This window comes from Vicia villosa, linkage group LG2 (genome assembly GCF_029867415.1).
Source record: "Vicia villosa cultivar HV-30 ecotype Madison, WI linkage group LG2, Vvil1.0, whole genome shotgun sequence".
Classification (NCBI taxonomy): domain Eukaryota; kingdom Viridiplantae; phylum Streptophyta; class Magnoliopsida; order Fabales; family Fabaceae; genus Vicia; species Vicia villosa.
In genome coordinates this window covers 97381082-97406729 of record NC_081181.1, presented here as the reverse complement: position 1 = coordinate 97406729, position 25648 = coordinate 97381082, and the positions used below count along the sequence as shown (strand labels likewise).

Genomic DNA, 25648 nt, shown 5'->3' with positions numbered 1-25648 from the left:
TTTCTACAAACTAAGCACAACCCAATTGATCCGAATAACACGATCAAATTCTATCATACTACCTATAATCCCATAATAGAAGATAAACGGAAGAGTCCCCCCTTACCTGAAGGTTGATTCTTCGTTCTTCCTCGCGTCGCCTTCTCCACTCCTCTTCTCTTTTCACGTTCAGACTCTTTTTTCCAAAATGCTGTAACCCTCTCTATTCCACAACTCCTCCTATTTTATTAAAATTGAAATAAACTTATTTTAATTAGTAATAGGGCCTACCAATGCACCCTCTCTTTACTAACTACAACACAAACCCAATTGCTTAATTCCTCATAGTCTTCCATAATTCCAAATAATTCCCCATAATTTATTTAAATTAATTAAATTAAATTATGAAAATAGATAGAGTGTTACAACTCTCCCCCACTAAATAGTTTTCGTCCTCGAAAACATACCTTAGGCAAATAAATCTGGATAGGAATCCTTCATCTGACTTTCCAGTTCCCAAGTCACATTTCCACCTGCTGGTCCTCCCCAAGCTACTCTGACCAACGCTATCTCCTTGCCACGCAATTGTTTCACCTTTCGATCTTCAATCCTCATGGGCAAAGTCTCAACTGTCAGATTATCTTTTACCTGTACATCATCGACTTGGATCACATGAGATGGATCAGCAATGTACTTCCTCAACTGTGATACGTGGAATACATCATGTAAATTCGCAAGCGTCGGTGGCAACGCAATACGATATGCCACTTCTCCCACCCTCTCCGAAATTTGAAACGGACCAATGAATCGCGGAGTCAACTTCCTTGATTTCAGTGCTCTACCAACACCAGTTGTAGGAGTCACCCTCAAGAACACATGATCTCCTTCTTGAAATTCAAGTGTCCTCCGTCTCTTGTCATGATAACTCTTCTGACGACTCTGAGAAGCCTTCATCTTCTCCTGAATCATCTTAATCTTTTCTGTCGTTTCTTGAACAATCTCTGGTCCAATCACCGCACTTTCGCCAGATTCATACCAACATAAAGGCGTTCTACATCTCCGACCATACAAAGCTTCAAACGGAGCCATACCAATGCTCGAGTGAAAACTATTATTGTAGGTAAATTCGATCAAGGGTAGATAACTATCCCAAGTACCACTCCTTTCCAACACACAAGCACGCAATAAATCCTCTAGCGATTGGATAGTTCTTTCTGTCTGTCCGTCCGTCTGCGGATGATAAGCAGAACTCAATCTCAGCTTAGTACCCAAAGCCTTCTGCAAACCTTCCCAGAATTTGGATGTAAACCTTGGATCTCTATCCGACACAATACTCGAAGGAATACCATGTAAACTCACTATCTTCTCAATATACAATTGAGCCAGCTTCTCCATTGGGTAATCCATTCTCATTGGTATAAAATGGGCAGACTTTGTCAACCTGTCTACAATAACCCAAATAGCTTCACAATTCTTCACCGTCCTCGGCAAACCGGAAACAAAATCCATAGATATACTATCCCACTTCCATTCTGGAATAAATAACGGCTGCATAGCTCCATACGGTTTCTGATGCTCAATCTTCGACTTCTGGCAAGTCAGACAAGCATAGACAAATTCAGCTATTTCCTTTTTCATTCCAGGCCACCAAAACAGCTTCTTTAAGTCGTGATACATCTTGGTAGCACCAGGATGAATACTCAATCCGCTACGATGTCCTTCTTCAAGAATACCCTTCCTCAATTCGGCAACATCAGGAACACAAACACGATTACCAAACCTTATTATACCATTCTCGTCGATTCTGAATTCACCTCCTTTATCTTGATTAATCAGAGCCAACTTATCAACCAACTCTACATCAGTCTTCTGACCTTCTCGGATTTCCTCCAGAATACTACTAGTCAGCTTCAGCATACCCAATTTAACACTGGTAGGAGTGTCTTCACATACCAAACTCAAATCTCGGAATTGCTCAATTAAATCCAATTCTCTCACCATAAGCATAGATATATGCAAGGACTTCCTACTCAATGCATCGGCAACAACATTTGCTTTACCCGGATGGTAATTTAGTTCAAAATCATAATCCTTGAGAAATTCTAACCATCTTCTTTGTCTCATATTCAACTCTTTTTGGTCAAAGAGGTACTTCAAACTCTTGTGATCACTAAATACTTCAAACCTCGAACCATATAGGTAATGCCTCCACAACTTCAACACAAATACCACTGCTGCTAACTCTAAGTCATGAGTCGGATAGTTTCTCTCATGCACCTTGAGTTGTCTCGACGCATAAGCGACTACCTGTTGATTCTGCATCAGTACACCTCCTAATCCTGACAACGAAGCATCACAATAAACAACAAAAGACTCCGCCGGATTCGGCAAAATCAAGATCGGCGCACTAGTCAACCTCTTCTTCAACTCTTGGAATCCTTCTTCACATTTCGAATCCCAAACAAACACTTGACCCTTCCTAGTCAACTTAGTTAACGGTAATGCTAACTTTGAAAAACCTTCAATGAACTTTCTATAGTAACCCGCCAGACCAAGGAAACTACGGATTTCGGAAACTGACCTCGGAGCTTCCCACTGAGACACTGCTTCTACTTTCGTTGGGTCAACGGCAATACCATCCTTAGAAATTACATGCCCAAGAAAGCTCACTTCGTTTAACCAGAACTCACACTTTGACAGTTTCGCATAAAGTTTCTTTTCCTTCAATAGTTCCAATACCACTCTAAGATGATCCGCATGCTCTTTTTCATTCTTAGAATATATTAAAATATCATCAATGAATACTACTACGAACTGATCCAGAAAAGGATGGAAGATTCTATTCATATACTCCATGAAAACCCCCGGCGCATTAGTTACTCCAAATGGCATCACTGTATACTCGTAATGACCATACCTCGTTCTAAATGCTGTTTTCTGAATATCGTCCGTCTTCACCCGAATCTGATGATATCCCGACCTCAAGTCAATTTTGCTGAACACACATGCCCCAACTAGTTGATCCATCAAGTCATCAATCCTTGGCAAGGGATACCGATTCTTGATAGTAACCTTGTTGAGTTGTCTGTAATCCACACACAACCTCATTGAACCTTCTTTCTTCTTCACTAGTAACACCGGTGCACCCCACGGTGACACACTAGGACGAATAAATTCTTTTTCCAGTAACTCTTCCAGTTGACTCTTCAATTCTGCTAATTCAGATGCCGACATACGATACGGCGCCATCGACACAGGACTAGTCCCAGGGATTAGTTCAATAGCAAATTCTACCTCCCTCTCAGGCGGTAACTCTCTTACATCTTCTGGAAAGACTTCTGGAAATTCACATACTACCGGTAAATCACTACTCACCGCTTTCTTCTTCACTTCCATGGATGCAATCAACATAAACACGGCGGCCCCGCCCTTCATGGCTTCATCCACTTGTCTAGCGGTCATTGCTAAATCCTCGACAATGACATCTTCGGGGAAAATAACCGTTTTCGTGAAACAGTTGATATGAACCCGATTAAATTGCAACCAATTCATACCCAAGATAACATCAAGTTGTTCCAACGGAAGGCACACTAAGTCCATTCCGAATTCTCTACCAAAAATATCAATTGGACAGTTCAAACAAGCGAACGAAGTAGTCACTGAACCCGACGCAGGAGTGTCAATGACCATACTTCCATTAATCTCAGATATTTCCAAATTCAGTCGTTTAACACAATCCAATGAAATAAACGAGTGAGTTGCCCCAGTATCTATTATTGCAATTAAAGGAGTGCCATGGATAAAACACGTACCTTTAATCAACCGATCATCTGGAGTAGTCTCTGAACCAGATAAGGCGAATACCTTACCACCAGCTTGATTCTTCCTCGGCTTGGGACACTTAGGACTGATATGACCTTCTTCCCCGCAGTTGAAACAAGTTACAGTGTTCCCTTTGCACTCAATAGCAATGTGACCTGCCTTCCCACATCTATAGCACTTCTTTTCCTCACTCTTGCATTCGTGAATGCGATGTCCAGGTTCTCCACACTTGAAGCACTTGATAGGAGCACTAGAGTCTCCCCCACTAGGCTTCTTCCAACCTCCAGCCTTCTGGTTACCCTTACCATACGGCTTACCACGATCCATATGCTTTTTCCCTTTCCTGTCGACTAACTCGCGAGAGTGCGACGACTTCAGCTTAATATTGTCCTCTTCAAAGATTCGGCTGCAGTCAACCAAATCGACAAACCTGCGAATCCTCTGGTATCTGATACCCTGTTTAATCTCATCGCGGAGACCATTCTCAAACTTAACACACTTCGAGAATTCACTAGCCTCATCATTATTGTAGTGGACATAATACTTTGCTAGCTCCACAAACTTAGACGCATACTCCGGCACAGTCATGTTACCTTGTGTCAGCTCCAAAAATTCAATCTCTTTCCTGCCTCTAACATCTTCAGGAAAGTACCTCCGCAAGAATTCTCTCTTGAACACAGCCCAAGTGATTGCAACACCTGCAGCTTGCAGTTCGTCCCTACTAGCCATCCACCAATCATCGGCTTCTTCAGACAGCATGTGAGCCCCATATCTCACCTTCAGATTTTCGTCACAATCAGTCACCCGGAAGATCCTTTCAATCTCTTTCAACCACTTCTGGGCGCCTTCGGGATCGTGAGTGCCTTTGAACAACGGAGGGTTGTTCCTCTGAAAACTATTCAGCTGCCTGTCAGCACCAATTCCAGCTCCATTGGCATTCCCTCCCAGCACACCAGCAATCATGCCCAGAGCCTCAGCGATAGCATCATCGTTTCTTCCTCCTCTTCCGGCCATTGTTCTGCTAAATATCAAACAATATCTATTAGAACAAGAAGTATCGACAGTGTCAACCTTACACTAATCGTATACGAGGGATTAACCGACACTAAGACTCTGACTCAAACGACCGACAATGCTCTGATACCACTATTGTAACACCCTTCTAATACCCCGCATAAATAATAGATAATAAATAATAATCAGAGTAAACATGAAAAAGGGCATTACAACTTCCAAATAATTAAACAATAATACTCATGTCATGCCATAAAAGAGAACGTCAATCAAATTTATTCAGATCATCATGTTTAACACAGCGGAATTATCTTTAACATCTGAATAACAAACAGCCAAGCCACAGACTTAAGGCGTTAACATAAAATCCATCCAAAACAAAAGTTTAACAAGTAACTCTAAACGACGCCCCCAGTGTTACACGACCAGAGCATGACACGGACCCAACTGACTCTAACGAACTACTTGACGAGCTAATCCTCACCAAGTACGAGAGCTACTCCTTAATCTGAAAAATAACAACAGTAAGGGTGAGTCTCATTCACATTTAACTAATGTTATAAGATATAGATAATAAAATATTATTTCACATGCAATTCACCCAATTACAGTTATGATCAGATTCAAAACATACAATCAGTAAGCAAACAACCAAATTAACACATATTATAACATTGGACAATCTTCCATTCATGTTATAACATCAAAACAGCCTAATGCAATGCAACTACATGCATGTGGTACCAAAATCTGGGATAACCCAACTCACCGACCCACCATCGTCAAGGATACGGCAACACCCACTCACTAATTCCACACAATGGGAATTAGCTACTACTGATCCACCATCGTCAAGGACCAGCCACAAATGATTATGAATGCATGCATCAACCATAACATGCTCATCACCCACATACATCGATCAATGTCATAATCACCAGTAAAACACATATTTCATACCAACAATACATGTATAATAAAACACCAGTTATAACCACAACATCATACAGGTAAGACATTCGTTAGTGTACCTATAAGCATATCCCACCACAACAAATGAGATCGATTGTTTTTAGAATGATTCAAACCACAGCTCAAAAACACCATTTGATTGTATAAATTATTTGATTAGTTTCACTGTGCTCGAAACGGCACCAAGATCCGGCTTACGGTTTAAAAGTTACACATTTTTAAACATTTCCAAAATGACCTGTCGCAACAACTAACAGCACGTGGCGCCACACACGTTCGCGGCGCGGAACGAATCGAAACTACGCCTTCGCGGCGCAAACAAGGTTTCGCGGCGCGGAACGAGAAGAAACTACGCCTTCGCGGCGCGACCATACTCTCGCGGCGCGTACTGAGCATAACAAAACTTCCTGGCCTTTTGCCAAGCAGTTCGCGGCGCCAACTCCTGGACGCGGCGCGAACTGGCGATTTCCTGCGCTCCGAATAGCAGAAAACAGCCTGCGATTTCGTCCCCCTTTCCACCGAATCACTACCATACAAATCTCATTCCAACCAGATTTCGCATACAGTGAAATAACACATATTATAACACATTATAATACATTCAACCATCCAATTATCACCAATACATGATCAATATAATCATTATGCATCAATCCTCCCAAAACCTAACATTTCTACAAACTAAGCACAACCCAATTGATCCGAATAACACGATCAAATTCTATCATACTACCTATAATCCCATAATAGAAGATAAACGGAAGAGTCCCCCCTTACCTGAAGGTTGATTCTTCGTTCTTCCTCGCGTCGCCTTCTCCACTCCTCTTCTCTTTTCACGTTCAGACTCTTTTTTCCAAAATGCTGTAACCCTCTCTATTCCACAACTCCTCCTATTTTATTAAAATTGAAATAAACTTATTTTAATTAGTAATAGGGCCTACCAATGCACCCTCTCTTTACTAACTACAACACAAGCCCAATTGCTTAATTCCTCATAGTCTTCCATAATTCCAAATAATTCCCCATAATTTATTTAAATTAATTAAATTAAATTATGAAAATAGATAGAGTGTTACAGAATTTGTCTATGCTTGTTTGACTTGCCAGAAGTCGAAGATTGAGCATCAGAAACCGTATGGAGCTATGCAACCGTTATTTATTCCAGAATGGAAGTGGGATAGTATATCTATGGATTTTGTTTCAGGTTTGCCGAGGACGGTGAAGAATTGTGAAGCTATTTGGGTTATTGTAGACAGGTTGACAAAGTCTGCTCACTTTATACCAATGAGAATGGATTACCCAATGGAGAAGCTGGCTCAATTGTATATTGAAAGGATAGTGAGTTTACATGGTATTCCTTCGAGTATCGTGTCAGATAGAGATCCAAGGTTTACATCCAGATTCTGGGAAGGTTTGCAGAAGGCTTTGGGTACTAAGCTGAGATTGAGTTCTGCTTATCATCCACAGACGGATGGACAGACAGAAAGAACTATTCAATCACTAGAAGATTTGTTGCGTGCTTGCGTGTTGGAAAAGGGCGGTGCTTGGGATAGTTATCTACCCTTGATCGAATTTACTTACAATAATAGTTTTCACTCGAGTATTGGTATGGCTCCGTTTGAAGCTTTGTATGGTCGGAGGTGTAGAACGCCTTTATGTTGGTATGAATCTGGCGAAAGTGCTGTGATTGGGCCGGAAATTGTTCAGGAGACAACAGAAAGGATTAAGATGATTCAGGAGAAGATGAAGACTTCTTAGAGTCGGTAGAAGAGTTATCATGATAAAAGAAGAAGGACACTTGAATTTCAATAGGGAGATCATGTGTTCTTGAGGGTGACTCCTACAACTGGTGTTGGTAGAGCACTGAAGTCAAGGAAGTTGACTCCGCGTTTTATTGGTCCGTTTCAAATTATGGAGAGGGTTGGAGAAGTGGCGTATCGCATTGCGTTGCCACCGACACTTGCGAATCTGCATGATGTATTCCATGTATCGCAGTTGAGGAAGTACATTGCTGATCCATCTCATGTGATCCAAGTCGATGATGTGCAGATAAAGGATAATCTGACAGTTGAAACCTTACCTATGAGGATTGAAGATCGGAAGGTGAAAAAATTACGTGGCAAGGAGATAGCATTAGTCAGAGTAGCTTGGGGAGGACCAGCCGGTGGAAATGTTACGTGGGAGTTGGAGAGCCAGATGAAGGACTCCTACCCAGAACTCTTTGCCTAAGGTATGTTTTCGAGGACGAAAACTTTTCTAGTGGGGGAGAGTTGTAACACCCCATAAAATTCTTTATTTAATTTAATTAATTTTTGGATTAAATATTGGAATTATTTGAGTTAACTGAGAATAATGGAAATAATGAGGCTAATGGGCCAGGGTCGCGTGTAGTAGAAGGGGGTGTCAGTGGTGAAGCCCATTACTAATGATAAGCTTATTTTCATAAAATAGAAGGAGTTGTGGAATAGAGAGAATTACAGCGTTTTGGGAAAAGAAGTCTGAACGTGAAAAGAGGAGAAGAGCGAAGAAGTGCGACGCGAAGAAGAGCGAAGAATCAACCTTCAGGTAAGGGGGGACTCTTCCGTTTATCTTCTATTATGGGATTATAGGTAGTATGATAGAATTTGATCGTGTTATTCGGATCAATTGGGTTATGCTTAGGTTGTAGAAATGTTAGGTTTTTTGGGGAATTGATTTATAATGAATTGTATTGATCGTGTGTGGTGATAATTGGACGGTTGAATGTATTATAAATGTGTTATAATGTGTGTTATTTCACTGTATGCGAAATCTGGTTGGAGTGAGTTTGGTTTGGTAGTGATTCGGTGAAAGAGGGACGAAATCGCAGGCTGTTTCTGCTATTCGGAGCGCTGGAAATCGCCAGTTCGCGCCGCGTCCAGGAGTTGGCGCCGCGAACTGCTTGGCAGAAGGCCAGGAAGTTTTGTTGTGCTCAGTACGCGCCGCGAGAGTATGGCCGCGCCGCGAAGGCGTAGTTTCTTCTCGTTCCGCGCCGCGAAACCTTATTTGCGCCGCGAAGGCGTTGTTCCGATTCGTTCCGCGCCGCGAATGTGTGTGGCGCCGCGTGCTGTTAGTTGTTGCGACAGACCGTTTGAAAAGTTTAAAAACGTGTAACTTTTAAACCGTAAGCCGGATTTTGGTGCCGTTTCGAGTACAGTGAAGCTAATCAAATAATTTATATACTCAAATGGTGTTTTGAGTTGTGGCTTGAATTATTTTTAAAATACTCGATCTTATTTTTTGTGGTGGAATATGCTTATAGGTTCACTAATGAATGTCTTACCTGTATGATGACGTGGTTATAACTGGTGTTTATTATGCATGTATTGTTGGTATGAAATATGTGTTTTATTGATGATTATGACATTGATCGATGTATGTGGGTGATGAGCATGTTATGGTTGATGCATGCATTCATAATCATTTGGTGGCTGGTCCTTGACGATGGTGGATCAGTGGTAGCTAATTCCCATTGTGTGGAATTAGTGAGTGGGTGTTACCGTATCCTTGACGATGGTGGGTCGGTGAGTTGGGTTATCCCAGATTTTGGTACCACGTGCATGTAGTTGCATTGCATTAGGCTGTTTTGCTATTATAACATGAATGGAAGATTGTCCAATGTTATAATATGTGTTAATTTGGTTGTTTGCTTGCTGATTGTATGGTTTGAATCTGATCATAACTGTGATTGGGTGAATGGCATGTGAAATGATATTTTATTATCTATATCTTATAACATTAGTTAAATGTGAATGAGACTCACCCTTACTGTTGTTATTTTTCAGATTGAGGAGTAGCTCTCGTACTTGGTGAGGATTAGCTCGTCAAGTAGTTCGTTAGAGTCAGTTGGGTCCGTGTCATGCTCTGGTCGTGTAACACTGGGGGCGTCGTTTAGAGTTACTTGTTAAACTTTTATTTTGGATGGATTTTATGTTAACGTCTTAAGTCTGTGACTTGGCTGTTTGTTATTCAGATGTTATAGATAATTCCGCTGTGTTAAACATGATGATCTGAATAAATTTGGTTGACGTTCTCTTTTATGGCATGACATGAGTATTATTGTTTAATTATTTGGAAGTTGTAATGCCCTTTTTCATGTTTACTCTGATTATTATTTATTATTTATGCGGGGTATTAGAAGGGTGTTACATTAGCCATAAAACTTGACCCTTAGATTCAAAGCCAATAGGAAAGGGTTGAGGGTGCCTAACACCTTCCCTCGACCTGATTATAATAACTTACCTCGATCTCTATACTGCGTAGGGTTTCCTATTCGCCCTTCAAAATAGGTGGCGACTCTAAATATTTTAGTTTTAGGGCAGGTCGCTACAGCTGGCGACTCTGCTGGGGAAACACATTAGGTTAATTATTATGCTCCTAAGGCTTGAGAGGGTTTAGGTTTGTGGCTAATGGTTTAGGTTTATGGCGCACCTTTAGGGTTTGGCAAGCTTGCCATTTTTAGGGTTTGGGGGAGGTTCATCTTTATAATAAATATTTTAATTATTTGTTTTATTTTTTTGTCATTGTTTTTTTATGGAACGTTTTATTTAAAATGTTTGATTATATATTATATGCATTGCTGTTGTTTTTATGTTGTGTTAAACCCTAAGTGTGGGAGTTAACTTTGAGATCAGGGGGGAATCGAATCGCCTACGAGTCTCATTGATAACTCCACTCGGAGTGGGTTGAGTATTCGGAAATGTCCAAAACGAGGCTTGACTTTGTTGAGGGCAGGACTGGATACTTGGCTGATCTCTCCGAGAACCAACCCCAAAAATTCGAACCTCATGGATAAAATGAGTTGTTTTAAAATCCGAAGAGACAAAAAGTCTCGGAGGCTACTGTTATACCCCAAAATTTGCCCGCATCTTTTTTCAAGAAAACTCCAATCTGAAAATTAAGAGTCTCATATAATCATGGATTTTTATTTCAACAAATATCCTGACATATGAAATACTTAGTTTTTAGAATTTTTCTTATACAGTAATTTGGCTTGCAGTTGAATTTATTCTTACGCAAACGCCAAATACTGTTTATTACTTCACACATGCTATTTATTTATTTACAGATAAATAGTACTGACATAATTGGTACAGAGTTAAATCTTTTTTGCAGGCGCAGAATCAGGAAACTCAGACTGTACTGGTAACAGTAAATAATAGTTATTTATTATGTCTGTGTTTTTTAACAAGTCATGTAAATAAACTTTCATTTTTCACATAAAACAAAAAACAACAAAAAAGAAAATTAACCTTGACTGTTGATTTTTCACTCTAACTGCTACGTCAATACCTGAACAGTCAGTTGACAGCCAAACTGCTGACAATACAATTCTCAGTGTTTTGTACCATCAATCAAATCAATCTTTCACAATTCAAAATTCCAAGATTTTTGTTCTAGAAGTCTTCTGAATATCACGCGATTAGCAGAGACTCAGCACTGCACAAAAATCAGGTACGCTTAACTGTCTCCTACATAAACAGTCCCTGACTAGGGTTTTCTTGTTTTTACAGGAGAAACAAGCTTTTGAGACCTCAAATGGATTTCATGCACATCCATATATCTCAAAGTACCATCATTCAAATTTTCAAACTTCAATTCACTCAGACGCACCGTCAGCAGCTCAAACAGTCAACAGACGACCCGTTTGACCAAAAAAGTCAACAGACAGTCAAAAATGAATTTTTTTGTCAAAGTCCATATTTTGTCAAAGGATTCATCATTTGATCATTGGATGATCATAATTCATCAAGGAAAGATCAAAAATCAACAAAACCCTAAGATTCAAAATTAGGGTTTTTGCCTGAAAAGTCAACTCAACTTTGACTGATCATAACTCTCTCATCCTTCATCCAAAAAATTCAAACCAAAGCTTATTTTGAAGGAAATTCAATTATATTTCAAATGCCATTGATCCCATGGTCATTGGATTCACCATTTGAAAAATATGATCAAAAACATTACAGGTCATTTTCAAAGTCAACAAAAAGACACTTTTTTCAAAAGGACACACAAGGAGCATCAAAAATCATTTTGACATGAGACCAAAGACATTGGTTAGAGGACTCTTTGAGGTTTCCAAAAAGTGCAAGATCTCCTTCATATGACAAAAATTGAAGGATTTACACCTTGTTGAAGTTGGCTAAATTTTGGGAAAATGCATGAAATCAACATTGCTCAAAAATGTATTTTTTCCAAATGGGGCCAAGTTTTCAGCATTCAAACATCATTTCCATGATATTATGGGCCTCCCACGACCAAGACTAAGCCCACACCATTTTTATTCATTTTTTGCTCGATTTTATCTTATTTTAAGATTAAAATTAAAAGGAAAATGGATGGATAAATGGTAGCTTAACTTCCAAGCATGACTCACCCAAGGAATCTTCATCTTTCTGCAGAGAATTGAAGAGCAAGGCAGGTGCATTGAAGGCAAGAAGACTTGGTCAATAATTCAAAGCTTTTTAATATAAAAAATGCAAGAATTCCACAAAGGCAACTAAGATGCTTCTTAGCTTCAATTCTAAGCACTCAATGCTTATATATAGACTATCATACTTCAGTAACAAAAAGAGGACGAATTCAGTAGCATTCATAAGCATATAGCACTCTTGTAACAACTTGTAATTTTCAAAGAAACTTGGAATTCGAATTTTAAGTTTCAGTCCATTTCAATACAAAATAAATATTCAAACACCTTCCTTGAACATCAATAAACGTATCCCAATCAATTGCAAGCCTTGAAGCTCACTAAATCGAGCTATACAGGTCATAATTTGTTCGAACCTAAATCAACTTGTATCTGGTTATTCACACATGCTTAGCAAGATGTAGACATATAATTAAGTTTGGTTTGAGGTGTAGATCATTTCTGGAAACTTAATTGGAGTTTGAACACGTATACACGAAACTACCATTTTAGGGTTCTTCATCTCAAAATTAGGGCTTTCTGAAATAGGCAAAATTAGAGGTTCTAAGTAGTACCATTAGGTTCGTATGGATCAGACGAGTTGAATGGTACCATCGCGCCAAATTTCTTTGCACGTTTACCCCTATTCGTTATTTTGCAGGTCTGAAGCTCATCAATTACAGCGCTCTTTCATAAAAGCGCTGTAAAAGGCCCTAGCGAGAGGTTGAAGATGATGAGGTGTCCCCACCTCATTGGACAGCCAGCGCGCGTACTTTTTAAAATTTCCTCTAATTCTGTGCTTTGCAGGTGTACTGATCACCACGTGCCTCAATTTCTGGACCATCTGATCTCATTTAATGAATCATCCAACGCGCCAGATCAAACAATCCTTATCATGGACCCTCAATCCAACCACACATGATCAGTATCCTTTTATTTTCTATTTTATTTTAATTTCTTTGTTAAATTAATTAAAAATAGTTTTAAAAATCCAAAAAATACACAAAAAATATTTTTAGACTTCTAAAATAATATATTATTTTCTGAAATAAAAATATTTTATTTTTCTTCAAAATTTCAATATTTTGCATAATTAATTAGTATATATTTATATATTTGCTTTTTAATTATTCTAACCAATCAAAAAATCATAAAAAAAATTGTTCTTTATGTTAAATATTATGTACATATGATAAACTAATTTTGTACATATTTTGAATAATTTTATCCTTAAGTTTTAATTATTTGTATAATTATTTGCATAATTATGTTTTAATTAACTTAAATCAATTTCAAATCAATTCCAAAAATTCCAAAAAATTAGTTTTGTTTTAAAATTAATTGACAAATATTTTGTACATATTTTAAACTTAATTTCTAGGTTTAAATTTATTTTCATCTTTTTTCTTCATTTTAATTTAATTAATCATGCATTAATTATAATTAAAATAAATCATAAAAAATCCAAAAACATGCCTTTTATTTTTCTTGCAATTTAAATTCCTAGATAAATGTATAGGATGTCAAATTCATGTAAATAGGCTAGTTTACATTTCCTGCACAATCGATGTAATAGCGTAGATTTACTTTCCGCACTTTACATTTCCGCATTTTAATTTCCAGCAAATATAAACTGCGTGTATGTCAAAGATAAAATTGAACCGTTAGATCACTAACTTCAAAGATAAAATATCTGAATACAATCACAATCACACTTGCACCTTTTAAGGTAATCCCTTCTCATTCTTTTCAAAATCAAAGTCAAAATTCTACTATTTTGAGTACAAAATCGAACCTTGCGTTTATATCCGATGAAAGGATAGATTTTTAAAGGAAATAGGATAAAGACCTTACAACTCAGGGTAGACCTCCTAGTTTGCTTGCTCAAATCAAAACAAACAAAATTCTCATACGCTGTTGTTTTTCAAGACAAAACTTTCAAAAAAGACAATACTTTGTATACATCCAAACACGGATTATTACAAAGTTAACGTTCTTTTCAAAACATCTTTCGAAAGATAAACAAGCATTTTGTATACATCCACACACGGATCATTACAAAATTCAAATTACAAAGGTATTTGAAACCACATATGAGCAATTTCAGAGCAATTGAAAAGTGATCGAAAAACAAGTGAGCTAAGCAAACTTAAGAGCCCATGGATAACCATGGATACAAAGGGTGCTAACACCTTCCCTTTGTATAACCTACCCCCCTTACCCAGAATTTCTTAAAGGTCTTTTTTCTGTTTCTTTTATAAACCTTTCCTTAATTGGATAAAATAAAAGGTCGGTGGCGACTCTGTGAATTTTCAAAATGCGAAAGCATTAAGCGATAAAAAAGAGTCAGTTCACGTATCTCTACAGAACAGAGGTATGGCCCGGGATTTAAAAACGGAGGTCCACAGAACTGGCGACTCTGCTGGGGAGTCACTTTCAAAAAACAAAATGTTTTCAAAAGGGGTTACCTTAAGAGAATAGGTCGATGTTTTCAATTGTTTGACTTGATTGCTCTATCTTTCAAAGGTTTGTTTGGGTATTTTGCTTGTGTGAAAGATTCTAACCCGAATCTCGAGATACCTTAAGTATATGACAATAGACCAAGGAAACTGTACGGCATGTACCGATACGGTTGATCTGGTAGTCATCATTAGTGCGATACTTTGGTTTATACTGATGTCCCTTGAAAACGATCAAGGAGTATATTAGGCTTCCAAAATGTCATTAAACACTAATTTGTCTTAGAACCTTTTTAGTTGAACTTGACTTATGGCCTATTAAGTGGCTAGCTTTGAAATTGATCGAAGTTAGTTATCCTCGAGGAATATTTTGATCGGCCGCTCGAGCGCCGTATTGAGATGTTACTTCCAAGGATCATAGAACCCGAATACTATTCTAGGACAGGTTTTAACCAACTCAACTTCAGTGGGGAGGGTATCACCTATCAGCTCCATGCAAGCCTTTAAACCTAAGGCTATTGTTTGATTTGTTTTTGTGTGCCACATGTTTGCATCATAAGCATATCATTTTTTTGCACCAAACACTTCAAGGATCAAAGAGTTTACCTTTGTTTTTGCAGGTAATGGCTCCCGCCACCAAAGATTACATCCGAATCAACATCTCAACGGTACCATCTGAACTAAAAGACTTAGTGTCAGAATTCCCCAGGAATGTTCAATTCACTGAAAGGCATGGTCACCTACTCCATTTAGTTACCTCAAAATTTGAAGAAGACATGATACGGGTCCTGTTCCAGTTCTTTGACCCTGAACATCATTGCTTTACCTTTCCTGATTACCAGTTGGTACCCACTTTGGAAGAATTCTCTGAACTAATTGGATTACCTGTTCGAAATCAATTACCTTTCACTGGTTTAGAAAGGATTCCAAAACCTGAGGTCATTGCTGCTACTTTACATCTGCGGAAATCAGAAATCGAGTCCAATTGGGAAACAAAGAGTGGAGTTAAGGGTTTACTTGCCAAGTTCTTATTGGAAAAGGCTCGACTACTACTAGAAAACAAAAGTTATCCAGCTTTTGAGGAAGTTATGGCACTTTTGATCTATGGGTTGGTTTTATTCCCAAATCCCGACCAGTTCATAAGTGTACACATCGTCAACCTTTTCCTAAACCGTAACCCGGTACCAACATTGCTGGGAGACATTCTACATTCTCTACACACTCGTACCATGAAGAAACGAGGAACTCTCATGTGCTGTATACCACTACTGGCTAGGTGGTTTACATTTCATCTTCCCCGATCAGTGTTGAGAAATGAACAAAGAATGCAATGGTCTCGCAGGATTATGTCTTTGTCTCATTCAGATATCCGGTGGAACAACTTCTTTCAAAGAGACATTACTATCATTGATCATTGTGGAGAGTACCCTAATGTGCCACTCCTTGGCATCAAAGGAGGCATCACTTACAATCCCTCTTTAGCTCTACGCCAATTCGGATATGCAAGGAGCAACGGTCCTCATGACATGTTTATCCATGGCATTGTGTTTGATTACGAGAATGATTCTCATAGACACCGACGAAGGTTCATACATGCATGGGGCAGTGTCTATAGAATAGAAAGCAAAACTCTAGGGCAATGTGTTATACCCCAAAATTTGCCCGCATCTTTTTTCAAGAAAACTCCAATCTGAAAATTAAGAGTCTCATATAATCATGGATTTTTATTTCAACAAATATCCTGACATATGAAACACTTAGTTTTTAGAATTTTTCTTATACAGTAATTTGGCTTGCAGTTGAATTTATTCTTACGCAAACGCCAAATACTGTTTATTACTTCACACATGCAATTTATTTATTTACAGATAAATAGTACTGACACAATTGGTACAGAGTTAAATCTTTTTGCAGGCGCAGAATCAGGAAACTCAGACTGTACTGGTAACAAGTAGATTATTATTATCTTTTGTTTCCCACTAATTTTTGTACTATATTCCATTATTTTCAAAAATCTTTTCAAATCTCTTTTTCAAAAATCAAATCTCTCTTTTTCCCAACACTATCTCCACTTTCTTTCAAATCTTACTTTCACTCAAATTTTCCTTTTGTACGGAATCACATCATTCCCCAACGTCTCTATCCTTCTTTCCATTCTATAAATACCTCTCATTTTCTTCTATAAAATCTCACATCAAATTCTAACTCATCTTTCAAATTCCTACCTCATATCTATTTTCTCTTCTTCCCTAACAAGAATGGCAAAGTGGATAGAGACACTGTTTCTTACAGTCATCACCATTGCTACGGTGATCATGACTTTCTTCTGCCTGCATAGTCCTGAAGAGTGTGGACCTGCAATGGTTGCACTCCCAATCATCTACATGTTATTGTTCATAGCATGGGTCATTAACCGTCATTCTTAAAATTTGCCGTATTTCTTATTTCTTAAATGTACCGTTTATTCGTCGTACTGTTCAATATAGTATGTAATATTTGTACTGTCAGTATTAAATGTTGTATTACTTGTCATAATATTGCTTAATTACTAAGATAATATTTTGTGTGTTTTCTGCCAGTCAAAAATTCCTATTTCTGTGCATTAAATGATTTTCAGGGTTATTATCGGTAATTTTGCCCGCATACCGTAAATATTAGTTATTTATTATGTCTATGTTTTTAACAGGTCATGTAAATAAACTTTCATTTTTCACATAAAACATAAAACAAAAACAACAAAAAAAAGAAGAAAATTAACTTTGACTGTTGATTTTTCACTCTAACTGCTACCTGAACAGTCAGTCGACAGCCAAACTGCTGGCAGTACAATTCTCAGTGTTTTGTACCATCAATCAAATCAATCTTTCACAATTCAAAATTCCAAGATCTTTTGTGCTAGAAGTCTTCTGAATATCACGCGATTAGCAGAAACTCAACACTGCACAAAAATCAGGTACGTTTAACTGTCTCCTACATAAACAGTCCCTAATCAGGGTTTTTCTTGTTTTTACAGGAGCAACAAGTTTTTGAGAGCTCAAATGGATTTCATACACATCCATATATCTCAAAGTACCATCATACAAATTTTCAAACTTCAATTCACTCAGACGCACCGTCAGCAGCTCAAACAGTCAACAGACGACCCGTTTGACCAAAAAAGTCAACAGACAGTCAAAAATGAAATTTTTTGTCAAAGTCCATATTTTGTCAAAGGATTCATCATTTGATCATTGGATGATCATAATTCATCAAGGAAAGATCAAAAATCAACAAAACTCTAAGATTCAAAATTAGGGTTTTTGCCTGAAAAGTCAACTCAACTTTGACTGATCATAACTCTCTCATCCTTCATCCAAAAAATTCAAACCAGAGCTCATCTTGAAGGAAATTCAATTATCTTTCAAATGCCATTGATCCCATGGTCATTGGATTCACCATTTGAAAAATATGATCAAAGACATTACAGGTCATTTTCAAAGTCAACAAAAAGACACTTTTTTCAAAAGGACACACAAGGAGCATCAAAAATCATTTTGACATGAGACCAAAGACATTGGTTAGAGGACTCTTTGAGGTTTCTAAAAAGTGCAAGATCTCCTTCATATGACAAAAATTGAAGGATTTACACCTTGTTGAAGTTGGCTAAATTTTGGGAAAATGCATGAAATCAACATTGCTCAAAAATGTATTTTTTCCAAATGGGGCCAAGTTTTCAGCATTCAAACATCATTTCCATGATGATATGGGCCTCCCACGACCAAGACTAAGCCCACACCTTTTTTTATCCATTTTTGGCATAATTTTGTCTTATTTTAAGATTAAATTAAAAGAAAAATGGATGGATAAATGGTAGCTTAACTTCCAAGCATGACTCACCCAAGGAATCTCTACCTTTCTGCAGAGAATTGAAGAGCAAGGCAGGTGCATTGAAGGCAAGGGGACTTGGTCAAGAATTCAAAGCTTTTTTAATATTAAAAATGCAAGATTTCAACAAAGGCAACTAGTTGCATATTAGCTTCAATTCTAAGCACTCAATGCTTATAAATAAGCTATCATAGTTCAGTAACAGAAAAAGGGGGCAAGTTCAGAAGCAAAGCTTAGCTCATACACACTTGTAATCACTTGAAAAGTTTCAAAGAAAATTCAAATTCGAATTTGTAATTTCAGTCCATTTCAATACAAACTAAGCATTCAGACACCTTCCTTGAACATCACTGAAACTATCCCAATCAATTACAAGCCTTGAAGCTCACTGAATCGAGCTATACAGGTCCAAATTTGTTCAAACTAAAATCAATTCGTATCTGGTTATTCACACATGCTTAACAAGATGTAGACATACTATTAAGTTTGGTTTGAGGTGTAGATCATTTCTGGAAACTTAATTGAAGTTTGAACACGTGTAAACGAAACTACCATTTTAGGGTTCATAGCTTCAAAATTAGGGCTTTCCAAATTAGGCAAAATTAGAGGTTCTAAATAGTACCATTAGATTCGTATGGACAAAACGAGTTGAATGGTACCATCGCGCCAAATTTATTTGCTTGTTTACCCCTATTCGTTATTTTGCAGAATTAGGGCTCACTTACTATAGCGCTTTTTTACAAAAGCGCTGTTAAAGGCCTTGTCTGAAGGTTGAAGACGAAGACGTGTCTTCCTCCTATTGGTTCAGCAGCGCGCGTACTTTTTTAAACTTTCCACTAATCCAGTGTTTTGCAGGTGTAACGTATACCACGTGCCTCAATTTCTGGACCACCTGATCTTGCTTAACAGCTCATCCAATGCTTCAGAACGCGCGTGCACATCATACTCCCTCAATCAAACCACACAGGATCAATATCCTTTTATTTTCTATTTTATTTTCTATTTTATTTTAATTTCTTTGTTAAATTAATTAAAAATAGTTTTAAAAATCCAAAAAATACACAAAAAATATTTTTAGACTTCTAAAATAATATATTATTTTCTGAAATAAAAATATTTTATTTTTCTTTAAAATTTCAATATTTTGCATAATTAATTAGTATATATTTATATATTTGCTTTTTAATTATTCTAACCAATCAAAAAATCATAAAAAAATTTGTTCTTTATATAAAATATTGTTTATATATTATAAACTAATTTTGTACATATTTTGAATAATTTTCTTTTTAAGTTTTAATTATTTGTATAATTATTTACATAATTATGTTTTAATTAACTTAAATCAATTCCAAAAATTCCAAAAAAAATTAGTTTTGTTTAAAATTAATTAACAAATATTTTGTACATATTTTAAACTTAATTTCTAGGTTTAAATCTATTTTCATCTTTTTCTTCATTTTAATTTAATTAATCATGCATTAATTATAATTAAAATCAATCATAAAAATCCAAAAACAGGCCTTTTATTTTTCTTGCAATTTAAATTCCTAGATAAATGTATAGGATGTCAAATTCATGTAAATAGGCTAGTTTACATTTCCTGCACAATCGATGTAATAGCGTAGATTTACTTTCCGCACTTTACATTTCCGCATTTTACTTTCCAGCAAATATAAACTGCGTGTATGTCAAAGATAAAATTGAACCGTTAGATCACTAACTTCAAAGATAAAATATCTGAATCCAATCACAATCACACTTGCACCTCTTAAGGTAATCCCTTCTCATTCTTTTCAAAATCAAAAGTCAAAATTCTACTGTTTTGAGTACAAAATCGAACCTTGCGTTTATATCCGGTGAAAGGATAGATTTTTAAAGGAAATAGGATAAAGACCTTACAACTCAGGGTAGACCTCCTAGTTTGCTTGCTCAAATCAAAACAAACAAAATTCTCATACACTGTTGTATTTCAAAACAAAACTTTCAAAAAAGACAATACTTTGTATACATCCAAACACGCATTATTACAAAGTTAACGATCTTTTCAAAACATCTTTCGAAAGATAAACAAGCATTTTGTATACATCCACACACGGATCATTACAAAATTCAATTTACAAAAGCATTTGAAACCACATATGAGCAATTTCAGAACAATTGAAAAGTGATCGAAAAACAAGTGAGCTAAGCAAACTTAAGAGCCCATGGATAACCATGGATACAAAGGGTGCTAACACCTTCCCTTTGTATAACCTACCCCCTTACCCAGAATTTCTTAAAGGTCTTTTTTCTGTTTCTTTTATAAACCTTTCCTTCATTGGATAAAATAAAAGGTCGGTGGCGACTCTGTGAATTTTCAAAAATGCGAAAGCATTAAGCGATAAAAAAGAGTCAGTTCACGTATCTCTACAGATCAGAGGTATGGCCCGGGATTAAAAAATTGGAGGTCCACACAATGGAATTCTATTCCTATGGAACCCTACCTCAGATGGGTCCGCACTCATGCTCAAAAACTCCTTATGCCATATCCCGCTGTTCTACCAGTGACTATTGAACCAGAGGTCGAAGGATATGAACCTCAAGTTATTCTACACCCGGACATGCCAACTGACCTAGAAGAGTTGCAAAAATCTTGGGTTCAACTCAAAGAGGAAAGAGACACCTTCAAATCATACTGTCAAGACTATGAGAGAAGGATATTGGAGCTCACCGGACAGCTTCAAGAAGAACAGCAGATCAACACATTCCTGGGGGCAAAGAGAAAGCGTCCACGGGAGACCTGAAGGATCATTTATTTTATTTCTGTCTTGTAAGCCCAAATGAGGCAAAGAAAAAAGAAGCAAAAAAAAGAAATAAATTGATTAACTAACGTTTGTTTCTTCTTTAACAAATCTAAACTCTAAGATCCTTGAAACATTGCACACACATTTCACTTCATGCATTGCATATACATTTCATACATTGCATTCATATACATTGCACATACATTTCATACATTGCATACACATGGCATCCAGTCATACACATTGCATAACAGGTTCACATGACGGATTTCTCATCTTCTCGCTGTTTATTTCAGTCAGAAGAGATGGAATCTGAAATGAGCATCAAGAACCTCGAGGCACAGAATGCCCAAGTTCAAGTGGAAATTCTGGAACTGGCAAAGGGGCAACAAGAACTGAAAGCCCTGATAATCAAGAAGAAAAAGAAGCCCAAAGGATCTGTAGGCTTGAGTCACCTGAAAAGGAAGATCAAAATCCCAGTCAAAAAGTTCAAAAAGCCACCGATCCCTGAAACAGTCGGTGATGATGAACAAGAAGACAATCAAAGCAACCAGGGTTCTGCTAAACCCTCTCTCTCTCTTCAAATGAAGAAAATGATCATTTTGGGGACGAACCGGATGATGAAAAATACCAACAGCTGGAAGACCGTATGAAAGCTATGGAGATACAAAAAATACCTGGCTTAGATTTCAATGATCTAGGACTCATCTCGGATGTTGTTATCCCTCCAAAATTCAAAGTTCCTGTCTTTGCAAAATATGATGGAGTTTCTTGCCCGAAACTACATCTGAGATCCTATGTGAGGAAGATACAACCTCATACAACGGATAACAAATTGTGGATTCACTTCTTCCAAGAAAGTCTGTCGGGTACACAACTCGAGTGGTACTATCAGCTGGAAAATACCAAGGTTCATACTTGGGAAGAATTAGCTGCTGCTTTTTACAAACAGTACCAATACAATGCTGATCTTGCGCCAACCCGTACTCAACTAAGGGGCATGTCTATGGGACCAAAAGAAAGTTTCAAAGGATATGCACAAAAGTGGAGAGATATGGCTGGAAGGGTTCAACCACCCTTATCTGATCGCGAACTAGTCGACATGTTCATGGGCACTTTAACTGGCCCTTTCTATAGCCATTTGCTGGGAAGCTCATCATCAGGTTTCACTGACTTGATACTGACCGGAGAACGTGTCGAAAGTGGCATTCAAAATGGAAAAATTCAAATAGGTTCCTCCTCTGGTACTACAAAAAGGCCCATCAGCGGGAGAAATGAGGTCAATGCAACACAAATTCAGAAAAGTCGCAAAAGTGAGCAGCATCAATCTGTAGGGGCAGTTCTGATCTCCGCATCTGCACCTCAAAAAGATCAACAGCCAAAATATACGCATCGACCAGATGCACCAAGAAGAAATTTCACCAGAATCAACATGCCAATCTCTCAGGCATTGCAGCACTTGCTAAAAGCAGATCTGATCACCTTAAGAGGTCCTCCAAAGAATGTCAGCACTTCCTCTCCGAATTATCGCCCTGATGCGACATGTGCTTATCACTCAAACTGTCCAGGACATGACGCAGATCACTGCTGGGCCCTGAAAAATAAAATACAAGATATGATAGATGCTGGGGAAATTGAGTTCGATCCTCCAGAAACTCCAAATGTCATCACAACACCTATGCCAAAGCATGACAAAACTGTCAACGCTATCCTGGACACTGTTTACATCTATGATGTGAACGAATTATCAACTCCACTCTGCGGAGTCAAAGGAAAGCTAATCCGAGCTGGTTACTTTCCAGGGTGTGACCCCGACTGCTTTTACTGCTCCTGCCTGCCCAATGGTTGTGAAAATCTGAGGATGGGAATTCAAAAATGGATGGATCGCCGTATCATTATGTTTGAGAGGCTCCCTTCTATGGACGTGCTGTGCGAAGTCTTTACAAACGGGATGAGAATAGAGGATGCCTCAGTGATCTCCAGCTTACCATTCAAAATCTCTGCCAAGGCTCCATTCAAAATTTCTGCTACACTCAAAGTGGCATCAGTAGTCATTGCTAGTCCAACTCCATTTCCATACTCCTCAGACAAAGCTGTCCCATGGGGATATGACACTAATGTTTATGTTCATGGAGTTAAGCAGAGTACCTCGACTGAAGAGACCGCAAAGTTATCTACTCCAACTGTGGGTAATATTGTGGGTACCAGCAAGATCACGAGAAGTGGAAGAATCTTTTCACCAGAAATTTCTCCAAATGTTGCTGCTGGTCCAGTCCGAGTCCCAGTTCCTAATCAAAATGTTAACGCTCGAGGCAAAGAGCCACAAGTTGAACAAGTTCAAACCCCGGTGGAGATCACTGCTGAGGATCCATCAAAGCAAGAAATGGAGGAAATATTGAAAATCATCTGCAAGAGTGATTACAATATTGTTGAGCAACTGGGGCACACTGCTTCAAAAATCTCAATGCTATCTCTGCTAAAATATTCAGAAGCTCATGCCAAAGCTCTGATGAAGTTCCTCAAAGCTGCGCATGTGCCTCAAGAGATCTCAGTCGACCAATTTGAGAATTGTGTTGCCAATCTAACCGTGAGCAATGGTCTCGGTTTCTCCGATGTGGATCTAACCCCTGCTGGAAAAAATCACAACAAAGCCTTACATATCTCCATTGAATGTAATGGCACCACTCTATCTCATGTGCTAGTAGATAACGGTTCTTCTCTGAACGTGTTACCGAAAACAGTACTAGAAAAGCTTGACTTCGAAGGAATTGTGTTACAACCAAGTGATGTTGTGGTAAGAGCCTTTGACGGGTCAACCAGAACGGTATACGGAAAAGTGAATCTCCCAATCAGAGTGGGTTCTCAAATCTTTGATTCTATCTTTTACGTAATGGAAATTCACCCAGCCTACTCCTGTTTACTTGGACGCCCTTGGATACATGGGGCAAACGCTGTAACTTCTACCCTGCATCAGAAGTTAAAATATCCAGTAAAAGGAAAGATTGTCACAGTCTATGGCGAAGAGGAATATGTGGTTAGTCACCTAAGCAATTCCAAATATGTTGAGTTGGAGGACGAATTCATCGAAACTCCATGCCAATCATTTGAGGTGGTCTCCCCAGATGTCTCTACCACCAAGCATATTCCTGCTACTCCAACTACAGCTATGGCTTCTCTCAAAGATGCCAAAGCCATGATTGAACAGGGTGATTGCACAGTATGGGGACAGCTTCCCGATATACCCTACAAGTCTGACAAGCTAGGTCTGGGCTATGATAGTGAAAATCAAAAGAATGATCAAGGTCCCCGTTCTGGAGGATTAATGTCACACTTCGTCAGCCAAGAAGTAAACGCTATTGAAGATGAAGGAGTGTTCTTGAACCATATCATTCAGCCATATCCAGATGAGATTCCACCCATTTCCATGGGAATGTGGGATGCTGTGGGAGAACCAAACGGCGGGTATAACTATCAGTATGCCGCACCTCAGAATTCTTATATTGCTATGGAAGACCTTACCCCGACTGGATGGGGTGATCAAATTGGAAATGACGAAAGTTTCACAAGTCCCGTCACTGAGCAATATCAAAATCCACCCAAAGAAGTATGGGACACGCTAGGAGAACCCAGCGGCAAATATGACTATATGGTGAAATATTCCGCTCCTCCATGCTCACAAATTGCTATGAAGGACATTATCCCAACTGGATGGGATGAACATTACGATGACAATTTCGCTTTCGAAGAAGCCAGGGAAATACCAAATAACGAGGGTTGCTTTCTGTCAGCATACACTCCTCATCAAGATGCACAAGTCTCTATTCAAAACATCATCCCGACTGCATGGGACGGCCTTATCGAGCATCTCGCTCAGCCAACAGAGATATCTCAGCCTGGGCTCTCGTATCCAGCAGAGTATATCCCTTATCCCAAAGGATCACCGGCTCATTTTCCCACTAATGAAATCAATGCTGTGGAAGATGAAAAAGACAACTGCAACTGGAACAGCTGGGTACCCCCTGCTCACAACAGTGGATTGAACAACTGGAAAGCTGAGGATGTGATCTCCTTTGACCAGGAGTAAATGCCATTTCCTGTTTTCTTTGTGTATATTGTGCAAAGATAAAAATGGTTCCTGAACAATCGAACCATGAGCTTGAAAGCCGTGTGCCTTAGCACACCGGTCCTTCTATAAGGGCTTATCATATCATGATCATGTGCATTCAATAAAATCATGGGACGCTTGCATATTTAAATTTTGTGATCCTTTTTCCTTCTTTCTTCGCTTTCAAATAACTATGTTTTTTCTTCACACATACTCACAT

The 25648-nt window shown here is 38.2% G+C and overlaps 1 protein-coding gene across 1 annotated transcript in view; it reads right to left on the bottom strand.

The window, feature by feature from the left end:
* Nucleotides 1-3129: 3129 nt before the first annotated feature.
* The window catches only part of LOC131649637 (uncharacterized), a gene marked incomplete at its 3' end in the record, with an annotated part of 45807 nt that continues 23288 nt past the window's right edge, over nucleotides 3130-25648 (bottom strand). The window contains exon 2 of the mRNA XM_058919390.1: nucleotides 3130-4038. Within this exon, the coding sequence (XP_058775373.1) occupies nucleotides 3130-4038 (909 nt within the window). The remainder of the gene's footprint in view (nucleotides 4039-25648) is intronic.